The sequence below is a fragment of the Calypte anna genome, chromosome 2 (assembly GCF_003957555.1).
Source record: "Calypte anna isolate BGI_N300 chromosome 2, bCalAnn1_v1.p, whole genome shotgun sequence".
NCBI classification, from domain to species: Eukaryota; Metazoa; Chordata; class Aves; order Apodiformes; family Trochilidae; genus Calypte; species Calypte anna.
The window spans coordinates 51648806-51671508 of NC_044245.1; the positions used below are offsets into that span (position 1 = coordinate 51648806).

The following is a 22703-nucleotide window of genomic DNA, read 5'->3' on the forward strand; positions in this document are numbered from 1 at the left end:
AGTTATACTTTTCTGCATGCTCCAAAGGCTGTAACATTTGGCACCTCAAAGGAAGCCTTCCTGGCCTTTCAGCCTAGGGTAAAAAAATTTCTAGAAACTATTCTTCACTGAAATTGCCCATGTTCTGTAAATGCCATTTAACTAACGTATCTGTAGGACCTTGTACCAAAGTTCAGATTCTTAAGATGGTGAAATCAGCACAGCACACCTCTACTACCACACGTTATCTACAACAAAATCACTCAATGTACACACAATAGAAAACTACCAAGAGCTTTTCTTCTGTTTGTGATTCAAACCACCCTTACACAGAGACAGAATAATACAGATTGTATGTCGTAACTATGAAGGTCTTGCAGGTTACCCAAAGCACACATCATGCAGTATGTCTCCCCCTCAACCCTAGATTATAAAGAACTCCTGTAATATATATTGTACTTTTGCCCAAAAATTTTAATGAATCTCAAAGGCATCAAAAAAAACCTACTGACTGGGCCAATATTATATTATAATTTACATATTGAGTAAAAAGAAACCAAAATATTACAAGGATTATAATTCATAAAGCTCTTGGAAAAAATTAGTTTTCCTGAAGATGTTAATATTGGTATAAAGTTCACAATAGGTATCTTACACCCTCAGAAACTATAAAAATGTCTACATACAAACATTATATATCATAAGCACTCCACCTTCTCAGTTCTTATGAGCCCCACCACTCATGCTTATATAAAAAGGTACATGCAAGCACATGGGGGCTATGGTACAGACATCCTTGACATGTGGGTGATGTTCTCAACTAAACGAAAACCCTTTTCATTTACTAAGAACACCAACCCCACTTCCTTTACATTTCTCCACCTATCTACAGATAATCAAATGTATGAATGTGATTGACCTGATGATATGAGTAATAATATGAACGGTTCTGCAAAAAGCTCTGAAGTACTTCCAGTTGTTTGATAGAAATTATGAGTATACAGAATAGAAGGTGGCACATACACATTTCATTGGCTCCAACTTGGGAAGCCCTAATATATTGCCTCAATTCCATATGTTTATATCATATTTCACTGTCTTAGGTTCCCCATATGCTTCAGTATATCTTTAGATAGATGATAGGCAGACACAGATGACAGGCAAATATACATTACAATGGTGACATGAGCAATTTCATACTGAACAAAATATACTTCCCATTTTAAGTAGTATTAAGTTCTTTGGTTATAAAAACAGGACAACAACAAAAAAAAAAAACAAACCCCTGCCTCATTTTCTGACCAACTTTTCTCATGTATACTGCTGAGAACAAGATTTTAAAAGCTGGACAATTTAGTTAGGCAACACTTTCTAAAATACAAGATCATGAAAAATCCTATTTCTTTTTAAAAAATATTCTTTTTTAACCTAGTCTTAATTTCAAAAATCAAATGGAAAGATAACTTGGTTTTAAATCTAATATTCTGTAACAAGAGCTAAAGAACAGATTACTTAACTTTATGAAGATTAAATATTGGGTATTTGAAGACATCTCTTTTTCCTCTTAAAATTTCATTTAATAAAAGAGCTTCAAGAACAATACGACTTGTTCACATTCCAGTAAAATTAAAAATGAACTAACAAAACCCCAACAAACAGGCACTTTAGATTAGGCTCTTAATCATAAATAGACTTCAGACTTCAAATTAATCATTAGAGTCTGACTGTATTTTTAAGAGAGAATTCACTGACAGTTCCAGGACTGCAACCCTAGAGTGATTAAAGCCCTAGTGCATTTTTACCATTGTCTTCTCCTCTTCATAAAGTAGCAGAGTTGACCAGATGAGCCACAGCCCTCCTCTCAGCTGCAGCCACTTCAGTAAGCACATTCTCAAATTTCAAGCCCCCGAAAAGCAGGTACTTTCATAGACACAAGTACACAGACACGGTGGATAGAAGCTGCTCTAAAATGTCCAACCAATGCAAGAAATAGAAAGCCTCCATCCACTCCCTTCACACCCTAGTCCCACATTTGACAGCCTCTACTCCATCCCGCAGCACCTCTAAGGCAGCACTGTTACCAGATTTTCCCGACCAGGCCATTTATTTCAAAGCTATTAACTCTCTTGACACTTGTGCCTCCAAGCACCTGCAGGCAAGGAGGATGGGAAGTCTCTGCTGAACCAAATAAACACACCTCACTGCCTGGAGTCAGGGAACAACTCATCGCCTCCAAGTGTGAGCAGAGTTGTGACACAAACCCTCACTTGACCAGAGAAATAAGCCACATGGTGCTTATTCAAGCACACATGGCAACTTGGCAGTCACATGCTTCTCCCAAACAGGCACACACACCCAGAGAAGTCACGGCCGGTGCAAAATTTATGAATTCTTGAGTATGCAAGCATATTTTTTCCCTCTCTACAGTATGCGGCTAAAGTACTTTGGAAACCATGTGCCATAAAGAGATAATTTATTGTCAAAATGCAAACCTTCAGAACATCTGTCTATGGGCCCTCTTCATAAATTCGCATAAAACTGTCAAGACTCAGGCTTACAGCACAGCAGAAACACACTGAAAAGTGTTTCAGCCAGCCTCCACATTCTCTGGTGTTCTGGATACTGTCCAAGCAGTAATTAATAGAGTCAACACATTCCCAGTGTTTGCTGGGAACAAAATTGACACAAAATTGTCTCCTCTGAGAACAGGGAAACACAGAACACATGAAATCACATCAGATGCTTTCAGATGTCCAACTTACACGATATTTGCTGCAGATAATAAGATCTCATCAGCCCTTACTCAAGCTGGATAGTAACAATCTATTTTCTGTCAGAGCCAGGGACAGTTTTAAAAAACCAAACATGCCATCTCCTCCAATTATGAAAACAAAGAGCTACTTCTACAAAGCTTTATTTTACAGCATGTAAATAACATACTGGAAGCACCATGATGCAGCATGACCTTCATATACTCCTGTTTCCTAGCATCATATCACTGCAGAAGGGAAGAAATCCACAGCTTGTGTGGTCCTTGCAAAACAGCTCCACTCCCAGACAACAGGGGGGCAAAGCCCTGCTTTTATTTCTGGAAGTTCTACTCCAGAATGGTGTCTGAACCAATCTGACTGGCTTCGTACATCATCTCCACCTTTTAAGGGGACCTCCACAGCTGCAAAGGGCATTTCATCTGTTACACCTCTGCAACAGCCAGCACGCTGAGCTTGCCAACAAGGATGCCAGTGTGTCTGGTAAGCAGCCTTGCTTGCTCATTCCCACCAGGCAAGAAGCCACCGTTTCACCAGAACACTCAAAGTTTTGAGTGCTGAAGAAGACTTCAGTGTCCTCTCTCTCCAAAAGCACTGTGCAGGCACTTCCAACAGATCTGCTACCCATCAGTGTGATGAACAGCCACTCAACCAAGAAAGGCTTTTGCTTATTTACAGCTCAGAAAGGAATACCAGATTGCTGCACACCCAGCTTTTTCTTATCCATACCCAAACGTGCCCTTGCACAGGGGCAGGCATTACCAGACCCTGAGGCTAAGCCTTAGATGCCTGAGTGTTAGTTTTATTGAGCTACTGTAATTCTCTTGACTTCTGAAAATCAGATTGTTAGTGCAAGCTTTATTCAGACCTTTAAAAACACTGATTTGTGTTGGTTTACAGGTGCCTGAGTATCTCAGAGATAGCTCACAAAAAAAGAATCTAAAATAAATTGTGCATGATCTTAAATTTGCTTCACATATAGATTTTTAGGGCTCAGTGAAACCACAACTACCAGTGTGTTTGCCTCAGGATTTCATCTAGCAAAACTAGTCTCTTTCTAGCCTTTCAGAGGAGAAGTTAACAATATTTAAAAAAAAATAAGCAATCCAATTGTCTGCAACTGAGTCTGGGTAAATCACCTTATTACTGGATGTGTAAATGGAACAAATGTTTTTATTCCTCCTACTAATTGAATACAGGAAGTACACAATTTTAAAATGAAGCTTTCCTGTTCCAATAGCAGAGACCAAAACTTCATGGCTCATTTTTAATTTATTCCTTTTCACTATGTAGTTCATAGGTAAAGAGGGAGAGGAAGACTGTGGTTCAATGTTAATAAGCACATTGCAGAACAAGTGATGCTGATTAGGGCAAGGATGCAATAATGAATCTTTGCTGAATTAACCAGGGAACTTTGTATTGTGCTTTTGCTAGCTTTATACAAGTTCATGGAGGAGAGCATAAAGAATGGTAGCACAAGTTTAACCTGCCAGGAATTCTGTAATGCATTTGACCCATCAGAAGGAATTTTACATCCCGCAAAATGTCTGTGGTCAAATGATGAGATTTGAAGAGAAGAAGTGGAAGCAGGAGGGGAGAAGAGGAAAAGGGAATAAATGGCGGTGTGTGGTGAAGGAAAAACAAATCCTAAATAACCAGTTTGGGCAGAAAATGACTCTTGAAGCAGGGGGAGCCAGAACAAGGGAACAGGCAATCTTCCAAATACATTTGGGTTATTTAGGAATATAGCCATATGGTATCAAGTGACACGCAAAGCAACAAGCTCGTTTCTGTAGCAAAGTGGTAGCACTAAGGAGTCAGGGAATGTAACATTCTGAGATACTGTGTTAAGTTTCTTGCAGGGCTGATTTCTCCTTATGCTTATCTACACCCTTCAATTACCTCATGATGTGAGCCCTGTCCTGCCCTCCCACACCAGAAATGAATAAAAAGCACTCACTGTTTCTACCAAAAAAATAAAAATAAATAAATAAATGCCACCACACAGTCATGGTACAAACCAGCTCTTGTCAAAGGGAACAAGGCAAAACACAAGTGTTGCTACTTACATTCTTGTATTGCTGGTCTTGTTGATAATTACAGATTTTCCAGTTTGATCCACATTATGATCCATTCCAAAGTAAGCTGCCACTCTGTGCACTAACATCCTCTGATATGACGACATCTGAGGGAACTTTTTATAGTGATTACTGGAAAAGAAAAACATAAATCACACTGATAATTTTGTTTCCCTCTGACCTATAATTTAATGAAAATAGCAATGCATTTGATAAATGCAGTGGATAGAAATCTAACTGAAAGCTTCTCCTTTGTGTGTTACATACAAACGGTTGCTACAAGAAGACAGAAAAAAAAGAAAGGAATTGTTTTTAGAGTTTCTAAAAAGCACATTTCCATGCACTACATTAGGACAAACAAAGCTCACGCTTCATGGTATCCAAGGAGCGTTTGGTATATTGGGAAGAACTTGTCCCCCCAACCCCGCACACACACTCACGCTCCCTGCACAAACAATCCTGCAGGTTTGCTGAGACACTGGCAACAGCTTTCTGCCTTCCTCCCAAAGGTCAGATGCGGGGCGATGCTGGAAAGATCCCCTCTGGCGAATACTCCTTTTTTTCTTTCTTACTGACAAAATGCTGATTTCCCCATCAGCATAATTTCTTCCTCTGCTGCTCTTCTGACTATTTTTAAAGCTGCAGAAATATTGCATTATCACGTCGTAATAATCCCCCCCAGCCCAAGTTTGGTTTTATTTTCCAACACATGAAAATAACAGCGCGCGAAGGGAAATCCGCAAGGCAGCACATTTGATCATCCTCTGCACTGGAAGCTTTAATTATATTTCTGGACCTAAATAAGCAAAGCCAGTGCAATTACCGATGCAATGAAAAGCAAAAGGCTTTCATTTATATCTACTGTATTTTGAGCAGTACCACCACGTGTCGGGAAAGAAAAGCCTGGTGTTGCAGCATGCCAGCACGATCCATACGAGCACATCCCTCGCACGGCTCCCATTGCTAAGTGCATGTGGGACTTAATAACCCAGCAGGGAACTCGACTTACTTGTTGTCACTAATAAAATCAATTATTTCCTGTTCCATTTTCAAGAGTATCATCCTGTCCCTGTCAAAAAGAAATACAAGGATTTGTAGCGTCGACTGCCGACAGACATTTTAGATTTAAAAAAAAAAAAAAAGAATATATCAAGTAAAGCAATTTTGAAAGCACTGTCAGCCACCTTGATTAACAATGAAACATGCTTTGCCCTGGCCCACCTGGAAAAGAATGAAGCCTGCTTTGCTGCACCTACACTGACATACGTGACACATTTAGTTCTTCACTGAGCTCAGCTATGGTCTGAGAGTGCTTCCAACCACATCAGGCTGTGATCAACATATTGCATAGAAAGACTGTGACTGCCATCACTAGCTTTAATCCTTTCCCACACTTTTTGGATGGAAAATGAGATTTCCAGCCAACCTAGCTCTTTTCCGAGAAGAGCTGCTACCAACAGAAATTTTCAACATTTTGTCTGAGATGTATCTCATGCCAGGCATTGATCTGCAGGTGAGAACTCTGAGCACATCTAATCTAGTTTAAAAGCACAATGGAGATCAAGGCCTTTGAACTACAGTTCCCAGGAAGCAATCTCACAGCATTTCCCTATTTCTCCATCAAAATGCTGTGTTTTAACTGGAAGGCCTCAGATGTTCCTTACCTTTCCCACCTTTCCTGCCAAAAAACATTCAAACATTTCCCCAGCATATTTCCACATCCACATTTTTTCCTAAGCTTGACAGAGTCCATCACTCCTTATTTCTTTTCAACTTTCTCATTTTGTGCAGATAAAACAATTCAAGGACCTTCCATTATCTACACAAGAGGTTATGCAAGCTGCTAGGTACCCAATTATTCCTAGCTCTCCTGTAAGTGCAGAATTACACTGTGCCTATTTAACAGATTCAATTGAAATGAACACTGAAAAACCACAATGTACAAAAATGTTACAGATCCTTCTTTAGATATTTAGAGGCAAATTTAATGATGAGATGAGCTTGCTGCTCCAAATGAAAACTACAGGAATAGCAAGAATAGAATTTGGCACTGTGCACAGGACTTTCATTGTGTATAACATTGCCAAAAGAATGCTATAATTGCCCAGTTGCAATGGTTATACTACATTACTGCTACCATCATGCAGGGCTATATGCAAGAAGGTAGGACAAACATGAGATGTCACTGAAAGTAAATTTAAACAACAGGTGACTGAATGGGGGGAGAAGTTGAATGTAGTTTTTTGCCCAGTTAGTAGCCTACCTCCTTTAATTTTTCCCTCAAAACCACTTCCAGAACTAATAAGACACTGTACAGTTGCAGGAACTTGAAGATCACCAGTTATGATATCAGGAGTGCCAGCTCTAACAGAGAAAACACCTACCTGGGGTTATTCTTTAATGTGTTAATGAGAAACTCATGCAAATCTATGCCTGTTGAGTCTGTATACTCTTGACTGCAATCTGAAAAATACAAACAAACACTCCCTGCTCATTTGTTCCATTTCAACAGTTATGATTAAGCTATGCTATAAATCAAATCCATTTCCAGCAATCTGAAAGCTCATGCTCTGAAAGAAAATGTTCATTTGTGGTTCACCCAAGAAAGATCTACACTTGGAAGCATCAGGTAGGCTTTGATGTTTCTTTCATGTGTACTGTTCTACTGAGAACACAGCACCAGAACTAGATGCCCAGAGAAACTGCTGGTCATTTGAAAATCAGGGGAAACCCCCAGTGCCACTTGAAACCCTACCAAGTTTTTCCTTTAAAGTATTAAATATGATTAAAAAAAGGCAAAAAAAAAGTTTTTTTCATCACTGTCTCTTTTAATCACTTAATAAATAAAAAACTATTAATAAACTGCACATATGACAAACGAGGCATCACACCTGTGGGAATCAGACTGATATCCAGTGACGCCAGAGAGTGGGTGGGTAATAGGGATGCGTGACACTTGTCAGAATTAATTTTTCAGCATTGCTGCATCACCTGACCCAAAAATACACACAGATGCTCAAGCTAGTGTGAACTCTAAGAGATCCATTGAAGCCAACGTACAATTCACCCCAGCTGCGGATCTGCATCCAGGTAGGCAATGACTATTTTTGAGATATTACACTGAAATTTTGTACTTTCAATGATTAAAAGAATTAAAAAAAAAAACAAAAACAAACAAACAAAAAACAACAAAACCAAAAACTTGGATACAAGTTCTTTTCTGAAGAAGTTTAGTAGGTGACAATAGTAGGTTGCAATGCAGGTGAAAAGTCATGTAAGGGTTTCCTTAGAGCACTTAAGAAAAATTCTCCATGAGAGAAGAGCAATAGTAAAGATGACTCTCCTGCCTGCATTGCACAAATGATTTGCCAATATATTATCATTAATGAGGAAAAATGTTGTATTAGAGTCCTACAATCATCTTATTGTATAATCACACATATATTTACATACCTATGTGTTTATACCAACTTGGTTAAGCATTCAGAAGAATAATTTTACATTAAAAAAAATTAATAACTTCCAATACTAAACCTTGGTTTGGAAGGTTTCTTCACTTTCAAACCCAACATTTTATGAAAGGCACTCTCATGCATACACGTCAGGATGTAAATTACCTCAATGTTCAAAATCACTCCTACTCTGTATTTACATAGAAAGAAATGTGTGCTTATAAAAATATATCCTTTTAATAACAGCAACCATAGCAATTTAAATATTTTAAAATTCACCTTTTGATAACATTCTGATCTTGTTCTTTTCACTGTTTTTCTCTTTATTTTTATCCTTCTCCTTTTCTTTCTCAGAGTCATCTTTACTAGACTTATCTTCTTCTTGCAAGCTAGGAAAACTTGAAAGCTGAAGTTGGATTGATTCCTGTTGGGAAAAAACAAACATAAATTTAGGGCTAGATTCAGTAAGCTCCCCATGGCATCCAACCTGCAGAGATTTGCATTAAACTACGTGCAGCTAGAGAAGCTGAAGCCAGATACATTTCTTTCCTATTTGATTTTTTTTTCCAAGGGAATAATGACATTTTAGAAGCCAGATTTTAGCAGTAAATGTATTTCTTCCCTAAATTTGAGTACTACTAACTTCTAGTCTACCTGTATTTAAGGCACTGTATTATTCTATACTTAAGTTATTCTCACTTAAGTCTTATTAGAACAGTGAAATACATTTTGTGTGGACTTTAGGTAACTGTATAATTTAATCAATACTCTGTGTTAAATGGTGATTGATGGATAGATATCTGAAAAAAAACAACTTTCTTTCCTCCCTCACTAAAAAACCTGCAGGTTCATACGAAGTGTTTTGCCAGTCTGAGCTTTGAGGCTCTGGTAGTAGTAGAGTGCCAGCAAGTGATATGTTCAGTTGTATACAGGAGGGCCTACTAACTTATCAGGTACTTTAATATTCAAGACATGTGCCAACATGCCTTTTGTAAAAGGGGGGAAGTGTGCACTGTGATTTTCAAACAAGTTGTGCTATGCTAACTTCTTCAAGGCATCACAAATTTTAGCCTCAAAATTTCAGTATTTCAGACACTATGAATCCCCTTGAAAGAGTGCTTCAGCTGTAAGAACTTAATTAAAACTGAGAATTCAAGCTGGTTTGAGTTTTTCAATTGGCTTTAAAGAACTTGATATTTCCAACTTCAAAAGGCTACTTCATATTGGCTTTGTTTTAATAAAACACAAATTGACAGCACAATTGCTCTATTTTGAAGTTACCATGGCAAAATTTCTGTATTTTAAGAAACACAAGTCTGTTGGACAAAATTTAAGAAAGCATATTTCTGTGTTCATATTCTTTTGAATAAAAAAAATATCCAAAATATTACTATATGCTTAAGTAGTGTAAAAATGTACCTTTGAAATACCCTTTTGCAAAACTCCCTGATAAAGTAGGTTTTTTTTAATAGAAGAGAGTCCTGCATGCCTGATAATTTTTGGCATGTTAATGAAAACCAAATTTACCAATACTGGAGAAAATAAGAGTTTCTTGAATGCTACTGAATTCCCTTTTGGCATAATTTTTCAAAGAATATTAGCATACCAAAAGATCAATACAAAAATTTAAGGTTGTTTTGCTTCAATTAACTGGGCCATTAAAATTCAAAATGCTTTCACTGATTACCACAAATTTTAAGTTTCCAATTTTTTTTTTAAGAACTACAAATCAGTCACCACAACACATGTAAGACAAGATCCTAACAGAACAAGGTATCAGCATAAACATGCCACAGTAAGACAGATATTGGATAATTTCTCAGCTTACTCATTATTGACTTATTGTGAAGTTCAAATGTGGCACAAAAGACTTGAGATGAAAAGCACTGTAGAAGAGAAACAGAGTAGAATAGCCTAGAGTGAAAATTTAACCTGACCTATCATCCTAATCTCTTTTTATCTTTTGGCTGACAGTACTGATGGAAAACTGAGCATATGGAGGGAAGGAGTAGGAACTCCTCATTATTTGAGATAAGTCTACATAGAAAAATGTTTGCTAACCTGCTTGGTGCGCTCAAGAGGACTAATGTTATGCCTGCTTTCTTTCACTTCAAACAGCAGTTCCATTTCTCATTCAGATAACAAACTTTGGATCAACCATTGCCAAAAGATCCCAAAGGATAACTCTGATTCCCTGCACTAGCTGGAGCAGAGCAACTGTGCTGATAGCTTTTCAGAACAGGAGAAAAATGTACTGGCCATGCTCTTCCCATGGATGTTAATACTATCCTTCACAGTTGTTATAATGCACATATGAAACCGACAGACTGCACACATAAGCACATATATGAAGACATAGTAGATACTGTCTTACATATAACATAATACTTCTATATTTGCACTAGAAGAAACACACAAAAGGGCTGTAGAGATGTGAAAGCAAGCTCCCGTATATTTTCTTAGATTTTTATTTATTTTTCTCAATAACAAAATACAATGTTAATAAATACATTGATACAAGGTAAGTATAGTGAACAACAAAATAAATATTCAAATTGCAATAATACACTTCTCGGTCAATAGTATAACATTAAAGGCAACATTCTTTTTAAGTAAGGACATAGTAAACCATCAGGTAAGCGTTCAAGATCAAGTAATACAGGTAAACAAGGTTTTTTTCCTATACAGGAAAATGAAGGCAAGTATTCAAATATAAATACAAACATCAAGTCTGCAGTACAATCCATACCCAGTAGTTCTGGCAATGTACCGTACATTCTCTGGTAATGTATTTCCTGTGCTTTGTAAACCATTAAGATAAAATATTAATTAAAAAAAAATCAAACTGAAAATAAGCTTTTTCTCCTCTAAAGTGAAAGCAAAGCAATTCACTTGGGACAAAACTTCCTGCATCCTTCAGCCAGTCCAAGGAGGAGCTGCAGAATCCAGCTTTCCATGGCAAGGCTGAGACATGTTCATTAGTAAAAGGTCAGAGATTGCAAAAGTGCATTTCCTAGCTCATTAGTTACACCAAGCCAATTGTGTCTTTAGGAAAAGGATGCTGGGGTCCACGGAGGAATTTTGTCTCCCATAAATGTTTCAATATGGTCAGGTAAGACCAGAGGCCGTGCATAACAGGAACCTCTCCTCTGCCTGGCACCACGGTGCAATCCAGACAGAGATGTGCCAGTTTCTCTTATGTTTAATACAGGTCCTGTGCAGTACATTCTAAACTACTATGTGATGCTTAATACAATCTCTTCATATTATTCTCCTTTTCATTTTCCATTAAACAATAGAAAATACAAATGAAAGCAGAACAAAAGGCACGCATCTCGGGCAACAAAAGATAAGCTGAAAGTGTATACCTACAACAGAACAACTATAAAATAACCTGCCCATCTACTGCATAAGCATCATTGTAGAGAAGTAGAATATGCAGATGTCCCCTTGCTAAACAATCTGCTTTTTGGTGTTTCAAAAAAACTTTAAAAAAATAGACAAATCTCCCCATGCTTAAGAGCTAAGAGGAGAGATAGATGTGTTTCATTTCAAGTCAATAGAGGAAACAGTGAGAAAGTACACTTACATGTCATTTTTTTGTTTCTGTGCTAAGCTCACAAGAAATCCCTTGCTCAAACTCTCTCAATGGCTGATCTCATTTGCAGATAAACATTTCAGAAATTATAGGCCGTGCTCATGACTTTTTTCTTTTTCTTTTTCAGCCTTGATCAAAACCAGGCAAGTGAAGAAAAGTATTTGAGGTTTTTAGTTTTGGTTTTTGGAGTGATTTTTCAATTTAGTCTACAAAGACTGCCACTAGTGTTATTGTCTGAGGTGAGGGGTGCAGGGGACAGAAGTCTACCAGCTGCTGGGAATACAACACTACCAGTACAGATAAACACACGCTTTTTGATACCAGAAAATCCACACCAACAGTTTAGAAAATGAATGCCACTCAGGAAGAGGCATCCTTGGCTCTACCAAGGTATTTTAGTGAGCTAAGGACCTGTGATTTTTATGTGAATGGGGACACTGATATGAACTGGAGTCTCAGAGGAACCAGAAACCAGAGCGTATTCATAACTGTATCTGGTGCAGTCTCGAAAGAGATAGCCTTAGAGAAAAGAACATATTAATATTCTTTTTGATTGTTACTATTTTTTTTTTAATTTAAAAATCTGAATTCTTTTGAATTCTTTTCCATTTGCTGAAATTTTCAGGGGGTCTGGAAAAAAAAGCAAACAACACCCTGTGATACAGTATTAAACTAAGATTTCAAAATAAAGTTCACGCTAAACCAGACAACTTCATAAAAAACACGTTCACTCTTGGATGTAGTTTTTCCCCCAAGAAAGACACTGTTAAATGCCCAATTAAGTAACACAATCATGCAACTGAACATGGAGGTCAACCATGCAGCTAACAGTAATGACTGCAAAGTGTACCTGATTATCATGAAGATTTTCTACTCCTGGACGAGGGGATGACTCTTCACACACAGCAAGACTCCGGACAAGTTTTCCTTTAGCTCCTGACTGAATAAGAGAGAAAGAAAAGAAAACAGAGAACACTGCTACTGACCCCAAGTAATGTAAACTGCACACATCAGCTGTCCCTACATACCCCAACTTATTACTACTCAGCCAGCAAAACCACATGTGCCTTCAATGTGCATAGAAAAGAATTCTAACAAACAAGGTATTTGCCACACAGGACTAGGTTTCTTTTTTCTGTTAATCCTTTCTGCTGCAGTTCACTCTCTTCCACCAAAACCCAACAGCAACAAACAGATTATCCAACATTGAAACTAATTTAACAAAGTTAAACTCAAAGGCTCCTCCTGTTAGTTGGTTTTGGGTTTTTTTGCTTGTTTGTTTGAGGTTTTCTTCCCACCCTGTCTCTTCTAATACTGCTACATCCAATAACATGGGCAATGAGATGTGCATGTTTCATGGATCTATGCTTTTTTATGGATACCATACACACCCTCCCTTAGGGAGTCAGTTTCTCCTCTTTATGTCAAGCTTAAGGGATGGAAATAAAATTCAAACAATAATATTAATTACTAAAGCAAAAGGAATACATTTTTCCCCCAGTGGGGCACACAAGCACAAATTCTGTCTAACACAAGCACACAGAGAGCCCAGCAGCATGAAAGTATCATGGATAAATAAAGGGGAGCCTGACACATTTTACCTAGAGGAACTTCTCTACCTGTGTGCAACAAGACCATGGGGTAAGAGAGGGAGAAAAGACAAAAAAAAAAACAAACAAAAAAAACCCCCAACCATCACACAATAGATGGAAGACAATTTCAAATGCAGACAGTTGACTGCAACTCTTTATCCTACCATCATCTTCATTCCAAATAGAGATTGACCCTTACCTTGGATTTCTTTTTCTGCTGGTTCTGATTTGCACCCCGCTTCTAGGTATAGCAAAAAAAAAGAGAAGCAGTAATCACTTCAGTGAAAAATGTACAATACAAGAGCATTAATAATAAGTAAAAATATTAAGTCACTCCTAAAATGGTAGTTTAATCAGTTGCTGACTGCAAAATCAACTTCCCCAAGCCCAGTCTGGAAATCAGGGAAAATCAAGAATCACCTCTTCTCATTATACTCATTTTAAGAACAGGTATAAACAACAAAAACAAAATGCATTGGTGTTCCATACTTTTGCATAGAATAAAAATATAAAAAAAGTCATACTTAAGTAAATGCTTCCCCTCTCCAAATTCCTCTTAAACTGTAGTTTCCCCCTTTATTTTTATTTTTGATTGAGCAAAAAGGATTAAAACCCCCTCTTCCGATAAAGTCTTCTTATCAAATTACCTTCTTAGGCTTTGCATAACAACTTTTTGTTGGCAGTAACACCTACAAACCAAACCACACATTAAGTAATTATTCAATAGCATTACCTGTAAATTCATGAGATCAAGGTAGTTTCTAAATCCCCAAAGAGGGAAAACAGTCAAATATTTCACCAAGCTTTAAACACAGACGTCTAGGAATTAACTTCTTGGAAAAATTAATAACATGGACAGCAGCCTAAAGAGTTTTAAAGGTATAACAAATAACAGCATTTATTTTATAGGGATATAAAATGACTCAAAATTAAAAAGAAAAAGTAGAAAAAAAGACAAAGTCTCAAAAATTATGAAAGAAAAAAACAGGAAAAGCATAGGAAATAAAGGAGATCATAAGAATAGAAAGGCAATAGCAACAACACTGATACGTAATGTGCTCATTCACTATTCCTGCCTTACCTGCAGCTCTGTCTTGCCATCACTCAGCTTCTCCTCCTCTATTTCCGAGCTTTCAGATTTATTAAGGATACAGTTGTCCAGGTTTGTTTCAGAAATGGCAGACTCCTGCTCTTTTGCAGTTTCCTCTGCGGTCTCCTGGTTCAATTTACCTTGCTCAGACATTCTTCCAGACAGAAATTAAAATAACAAGATTTGGTGACCTGAAAGGTCAAGATATAACAACACAAACACACACACACAAAAACATTGGGGGTCATTTCTTATTTATTTTTAATTCCCAAGTAAGTAATTTCATTTCCTTTGATAAACAAATCAAAATATGCAGCTGAGGAGTAAAAAGAAATGCATGCCCCATCTGAGGAGATGTAGTGGATCAACAATATTGGGTAATAACAGAATTGCATCAGGTTAAACAACAGCAGCTCCAAGCTGAACAACCTTGGTGAAGAGCAGATATAAGACAGAGTGCTACGAATCCCCAGCCCTTTGTCTCCCAGCCCCAGGGCTGCCAAAGTTAAGGTAGGGACAGTGAAGGACCCTACACTAGAGAGCTCAGCGGAACCAGGAAGCAAGGACCCATTTAGACTGACAGTGCTCTCCTCCTCTAGATTTCTGTCCTCCCTTATTTCCCTCTCCCCCTTTTTTAATTTTAATTTTTTAATAAAATGAGAAGCCAACAAACGTGAGAACAACACTGGTTTTAGCAGTCCAGCCAGTTTCCGAACATAGCAGAAGTGCTCACTACCAGTTTAAATATACACATATAATGACAAGGTAATAATTCAATATTAATATGAAGTCTAAATTTCACAATAAAGGTCTCAGGATCAGCGTTTCCAGATATCAATCTGAATGGCCCATTATTAAAATCATAAGCCTCTTCCCAAACCCTATGTCATGCTCCACCACTATGAAAATCCTACAGGAAGTCCTTGGCAAGGATTTCTAATGAAGATATCTTAACTGAACTGCATTTATTCTCAGCTCACAATGGGTTGTTGTACAGAAGCTTTAAAGGCTTTTCAAAGTTAAAGTCTATTATTATTTTCTCTCTTTCTCTTGCCTTCAGCTCCCTCTTGAAGCCTCCCCCACTGATCAATTGTCAAATGAGACTCATGAATAATTTAACTTCTTCCCTCATCCATTTGACTTAAGAAGTATCTTCAGAAAAAAACAACTGCAGTTGAGAAAGGGAGCTAATTCAGAAAGGCTCTTTTGCAATACCTTGCCACTTCTGAACAAAGAAACAGTGGCTACTAAGCAAAACCATTTGGCCATGTATCTTTTTACAGCTTCCAATTAAAATTCAACAGCTCTGATCTTACTTACCTTCATTGTTTTAAGTGAAAATATAAGACATCTGATTTAGTTTTTAATTTGAATCCTTTAATTAAGTTCTTAAATTTATCGCTTTTGTTTTGACACTCTTAGCAAATAAAATAAAGCCCTTCCTGCATAATAGTACCATTTGAGAAGGATTGGGGATTTTACAAGAAATGAAGCTACGTGGTTCCTACATAAACCAGCTGGGATATGAAGCTCACAAATTAGCTCACAGTGAGCCAAGTCAAGCTTTGAGTTATTCTCCTTCCTCTCACTGCCCTGCCCAGGAAGTCCTATGGTATTGGCTACTCTACAGTTGCAACCAAAACTTGAACCACTTTGCTGGAAATTCAAAACACGATAAATGGCAAGACCTGAAACTGCTCTGTTAAATAACCCTTAACGTGCTAAAGATTTCTGCAAAGAAATACACACCTGCACACAACTTCTTCCTGGGCGCATTACCCTGCAGCTCATCTACATGCTTACACAGTGGCCACAAAAACAATTACACTCCTACTTGCCAAACAGCATCAAAGAAGACATTTACCTGAAAAACTGCTACAATTCCCACTGTCTTTCTAGCGTCTTCTGTTGCTCTTCGCTGGTTAAGTCCACACAAATGATCAATGGCAACGTGAGTCCCATGTCCCCATTAACAGTTCAGAGTGCCACTCTCCATGCTGGTCCTTCAGCAAGTTTGATGGATCATAGTCAACCTGGAAAAAGATGAAAAGTAAATAACGACGATGGTAACAATCATGGTACAAAAGGGAAGGGTGCAATAGATAGGACTGGATTTCTAACATTAATGACCAGTTTCAAGCAAAGCACTTGCACAGCTTGATCCAGCTCCACCTGTCTCAAAACTGCCTGCTTCTTCTCTAATGAAGGCTGGAGCCGGCTGTTCAAATCATAACAGCTCCTACGCAAGGAGCTAAAATTAACAATTGCATTATGCACTGAAGATTACTCACTTCAATGTTAACCTTTTTTTTGTGAATTCCAGCACTTTTCATTAAAAAAAAAAGCATATATACATATTTATATATCAGCTCATCTGTTGGCTTCAACAGAAATCATTGAGGGCATGAAGAAAAAGGACTTGCCTGCTTTTTAACTATTGCTTCTGCTCTAATTGTAAAACACTACTGAAATAAAAAAAGCTAAGTGGGTGCTTCTAGAAAATTGCCTGCTTTGGTAGTAAATCGAGATGTTAATTTATTAAGCTGATAAAAAGATGAAGTGATCAAAAATGGGAGGAGGAGATGGAAGAAATCCTATTCCCCAAACACCTGCCATCAGAAAGACTTTCTTTTGAGGCACTGTGTGATGAGGAAAAAGGAGACCTCGAGGCTAAAGTTTGGAAAATAAACCTGAAGAAAGAATTGCCTCAGCAATGCAATTTATGTTGTTCATCAGGATTGTGCTTGCCAGCTGAATAGCTGATCTGACAGAAAAGGAGCTTTTTGGGATGAGTTGGGCTGATTTACAAGCCATGGCCGTGTGCCTACCTGTCTTGATACAACAGGCACCACTTCAAGGCTTGCACATGAATCACTGCTGAAGCCATTAGTGCAAAGTCACAAAAAAAGGCAAATGGGCAAAAATGTGTATCATTCTACTCGATATAGTAGAACAGAGGGGGGGAATTATCTGAAAATGATCTCACTCTAATATGAGCTTCGTTATTTCTGAGGCACACTTTAAAATGCATATGGCTGCAATTGCTGTACCACATGTGACAGTGTACTGGAAATCACCACGTTGAGAGATGAATTTCATGTACCAGAAATGTAATTTAGCCTCTTACGTAATCAAGTCCTGCTCTCTCTGGGAGCAGGCACACAGAGGAAACTAGCAGGCAGTTCTGTAAATCACCTCTGCCAGCTCACAAGTTTTTATACATAAAAATATTTTTTTTCCTCATATCACTTAATTTGTACAGAGTAATACGAAGTACAGCTTCCCACTTGCTTTTAGGTATTTCTTGCAAGATTTTTCAGAAATTTTCTCACTGTCAAACATACTGATAGGGTTATGATAGGGGTGGGAAAGGAACATGGAAAATTACACCTAAGCATTGAAGTACATGCAAATGTTCATGGAGCCAAGAGTGAATAAACCATTGATTTAAAAAAAAACCTTTAACCCCTCCATTTATTGCTTTTCATCACGCTTCTGAGAGACAAAAAAAACAACTACCAACCAAAATCAACCACAAACCAAAAATGCAAGGAAATACAGTGAATTACAATTTAGCTTGGAAATTGTCCAGCCAGGGGACAGACCACTGCAATGAAAAACCTCCAAAACTAACTGAAAAATAGACAGCTGTACTATAATAAAGACATAAAAATATTATTTCATTATTCTTCAATGTTACCATGTGTTGCGAATTAACTATTCATAAGACAAAGAAAGAAAGCAAAGCAAAAACTAGACAACAAATCGACCAAACAAAGGGTATCATATCCTACAAGTGAAGAGATCTGCCAAGACTCCAATAAACAGCATCTCTGGTCGTGTGCCACAGATGCTCAACATAATCTTACCATGCTTTACCAGAGACATATATCTTCATGAAGTGACTTCCCCATACTGTTACACTTAAAATTTCTGATGCCAACATCATTTCTCACTGGCAATGTACAAGATGACCATGGAATCTTAAAACAACAAAAAAATCCCCATAAACTTTCTCACAAAAACACAAGTGTAAAATAAGCTTACAGTTTGCAGTTATCATTTTTCAAACCTGTTAACAGCATTACTTAAAAAAAAAAAATCATCTGAAGAAAGTCATAACTATCTTCTGGGGAGGCAGGGATGCAGGAAGAACTAAGACATATAGCAGTCACAATTGAGTTCACCTTTCCTCAATATAAATTTGTTCCTCCTCCTCTTTTAGAAAATCTACAAGTGATGATTAATCATTTACACCCTATAATGCGTAAAATTCACTTCTGGTTGTTTGGGTGGGCTTTCAAAGGGACTCAGGTTCTATAAAATACTTTGGAGAGAGTATAAATAGCAAAAAGAAACCAGTCAGAAAAGAGCCATCAGGGTGAGACGTTTTGATTGAAAATAAGTCTCTGTTTCCAGGACAGCTGCTTATTCAGTGATAAATGCACTTTTTACCATTGTCAGTCCAACAGAGGCAGCACTGCTATGGAAAAACATACTATATTATCTCTTTCTTGAACATCAATAGAAATGTCAGTGATGATTTGACTGTCAAAATCTTCGGTACTGAAATGACGCAAAACGATGAACGAATGCACTTGTGGTTTTGTTCATCAAGTGGAAACCTCAAAGCTTGTTGCTAGGCAAAACCCACCTTCTTGATTTGCATGAGAGAAAAATTTTATAGGCATGTTTATAGGCATAGGGATCTTAGAAGCAGCTTACAGGAGCCTGCAGTAAACTTTCAGCCCCTAACTCTTTAAAGCAACTTGATTATTGCACCCTGCAATGAAACAAAATATGGGTGCCCACCAAGCCATTTGCAGAATCACTTTAATGGAAATATAATCTGTTTATACAGAACTTATAATTACCACCTGATCAGCACATACTGTGTAATGGAAATGCTGTTGGGTTTTTTTTCTTAAATTGCTTTTTATATTAACAGGATTTTCACTTTAGAAGCTGAGGGTACTTGAAGAGAAAGGGATGGAAGAAGATGCCTACAGTCATATATGTTCACACAAGACATAACACACAGATTCCAAGAAAGGTCTTTGGGAAGGAGATACACTCAATTTAATGCTACAGTTTAAAAAGAGCTGCCAAAAAAAAAAAAAAAAAAAAAAAAAAAATCACTGGATAAAAGAAAAGAGCAAAAGCATTAGAAAGCCCTTCTCAATGAGTATCTGATGACTGTCAACTGAAATTAAACAGAGACACATCTGGTAAAAGCCTAAGACTCCACCCCAGCAAAGTAAGCCCTTTCTGTATTATATATCAGGAAATGTTTTCATGGTCTCAAAGGTATCACATACTGAAGAAGGAATTTTGACATCGTTATGCTCCCAGTGAGCATCAAGACCTTTTCCCTCAGGAGACATAAGCAGACTTTAGGGACAGACAAAAGTCAACCAATAGCACACAGCAGCAGGCAGGCAGGACTGACACCTACCAGAGGGAACCCAAGGGTTTTTTTTTTCTCCAAATAAAGCTGGTAAGAAGAGATGTAAAAACATTTGTGATGGAACAGGTCCTATAACTGAACATTGGCTGATGGTGGCAGTACCTAAACACCATAATCCTCATTCCACAGTGATTCTCCATTCACATGAAAGGTTTACAGGAACAAGCCCATGAGCTAGAAGCAGAGATGTTAGTCATCATTTCCACAATGAAATATATACTTCATATGTATAAAGATAGCTTTGACTCATCATTGCTAACTAACTCAGACTCCTGGAAAACACTGGGACGGTAGAATTATCTTAAGATAATCAGTACACATAGTCTTCAGTGTTGCCAAACTTTCATGGCTTAAAGTATAAACTTCCTGTTATTTGACATTTACTTAAACATTCCAGTTCTTACCATCAAGCAAATCTATTAAAATCTCAGCTTTCACAAGGCAAACAAAAGCTTCTGTGGCAGCTTCAAAGAAAATATTCAGTCTATAAAACATGTTGTTCCCAAAACAAAAAAACCCTCAAATCAGCCAACCAAAACCAAAAAACTAAAACCAAACCACCTCACCATCAAACTTTCTCACTGTTTTCCAACATTTCCCACAGAAACACAAATATACACCTGGAAGCCAGGTCTGTTGCTGCATGTTGCCATTGCAGGTTAACAATCCACAACAGCTTTCACACCAAAATGCTTCGCTATGAAAAAGGTTTTAAAAGATAAAATAAAAATTAAGTATATTAAACAAGGGGAATGCTTCAAGTTCACAAATTGTTACAAGGCCAAAGAATAAGCCTTAAAAAACAAGGTGAAAAGAAACATTTTTAAAGGAAACACTTGAAGCCTCATTTTATTTCCCACCTCCTCATCCTCACCTTGTCCCATCACCATCACTACAAAAAAACAGGTAATGTGATTGCCTATATTTTTTATTCCTTCATGCCACAGACCTTTGTGGGTAATATGTTATGTAGACTCATTTATAATGTTGGCACTTTAATAGAGAGTGTCAGCAGACAAATTTTTTTCAAGGAGACACAAACATGAGCATCTGTGCACAACCAACAGTGCAGAAGCCACTGGCTCACCTTAAGCACCACCACCATTGTTTTATAAAAACCACATGGATTGAATTATATTGGATCATATGTCAGATACCACACAACAACCAGTTGCCTTTTAAAGAGATGACTAGGTGATATGAGGACCAGCATCCCAGCTGAAGCCTCTGTCTTGGAATAGCACTGATTTTCCTCCCAACCTGCACATGAAACCCAGTACTTACTAAGCACAACAGAGATAGGATCAATGTAACAACAACAAAAAGGAAAAAAACCATAAATAAATAATTTTTAGGTGCTTTACACCTGATTTCCCTTTCCAAAGGATCCTCTTGTTCCTAATGGATTGCCACTGCTATTTTCCACTTTAATCCTCTGTCAGAAAACCTCATGTCAATGTCATCTTCAGCCAAGTAATAATGATAATGTCCCCCCTAGCTCGTTATATTTCTACAGAGCTAGAAGCTTTATCTAGAAAAATAAATATAGATGGCCTAAAGCGAGAGCTGCCTTTGCTTTAATATATAATAAGAAAAGGCTCAAAAAATAATCTTTTATGTCACACTGACCATTTGAAGTCTTCCAGGATCAGCATGAAAAGATATGGGTCTCTGAGTGATCTGGCTAATCAATGTCAGTCACACAGGTTTACTAGGAACAGAGTAACACTCAAACTTCTAACAATTTGTACATCTAATCAGACGTACAAATGAGTGCCCTTGGAAGGAGTTTACTTCAGTCCAGCCTTCAGCACCGCCTCATGCCTTTCAGACTCACATGCCAAACTGCATCTCATTCCCAGACATGAGCCTGACAAATTTCCCTAAAATTGAAGTCATTAAGCTAGCTGGTCTCACTGTTAGGTGGTGGGAAACAGCAGAGCTCCAGTGACTCCTAACATAGAGGCACAGCAGTTCCCAGCCATCCTTTCAATACACACAAGTCTTGAAATACACAAAAATTATTTTCCTTAAATTTTATAATGCAAGCAGCCAACATAGGCAAGTACAAAGTACAAAGGCATAGAGGAACCAAAACTCATCTTCCCAGATAATCATGTCAGACACTGAAGATAATTGTACTACAAAGTTTTTTTCTTTTTTTTAAAGTCTGATAGGTTTATTGTCAGATTAGGGGGTCTAGGGAGGATGTTCTAAAAATCTAACGAAGTATCTTCAAGAACCACAATGCCTTGATCAAACACCTTCTCCATTACCCAATTGTAAACATCAAGTACCTTATGCATTTTTTCTTCCTGTGCCAATAGTTCTTAATTTGAAATAGCTTTCCTGATTTCTCAATAGTTCTTTCTTCCTGTGGGAAATAACTGTACATCACCTTGTTACTTTCTGTTAGGTTTATCGAAACCAGTTCCCTTTAATTGCCAGTTAAACAGTTATACATATTTCCACTGCTCTCCACATTTACTCTATTTTTTATCAATTGACAATATGCTTCAACATTTCCTTTCATCTTTCTCATGCTTTTCCTCCACCAGGCCTGTGTTGCACACAGACATTGGTCCACCCACAGGCACACAAAGATTTTTTTTTTTATCCAAACCCACTAAAATCAATTAAAAACAGCAACTATCAAAAAAGGATATTGCAGGACGACAA

At 37.6% G+C, this 22703-nt stretch overlaps 1 protein-coding gene across 15 annotated transcripts in view; it reads right to left on the bottom strand.

Annotated features, from left to right (window-relative positions):
- The window catches only part of ARPP21 (cAMP regulated phosphoprotein 21), a 196392-nt gene that overhangs the window by 86036 nt on the left and 87653 nt on the right, over positions 1-22703 (bottom strand). For 9 of the 15 annotated variants that reach the window (XM_030446436.1, XM_030446437.1, XM_030446448.1 and 6 more), the window contains 9 exons: positions 16422-16590; positions 14549-14748; positions 14115-14156; positions 13667-13708; positions 12726-12815; positions 8557-8701; positions 7210-7288; positions 5835-5894; positions 4817-4957 (listed from right to left, as the gene is read on the bottom strand). In XM_030446436.1, coding sequence (XP_030302296.1) covers positions 4817-4957; positions 5835-5894; positions 7210-7288; positions 8557-8701; positions 12726-12815; positions 13667-13708; positions 14115-14156; positions 14549-14710 — 761 coding nt within the window. In that variant the 5' untranslated portion in view covers positions 14711-14748; positions 16422-16590. The remainder of the gene's footprint in view (positions 1-4816; positions 4958-5834; positions 5895-7209; positions 7289-8556; positions 8702-12725; positions 12816-13666; positions 13709-14114; positions 14157-14548; positions 14749-16421; positions 16591-22703) is intronic. The other 6 variants (XM_030446451.1, XM_030446452.1, XM_030446444.1 and 3 more) reach the window with 3 other exon arrangements.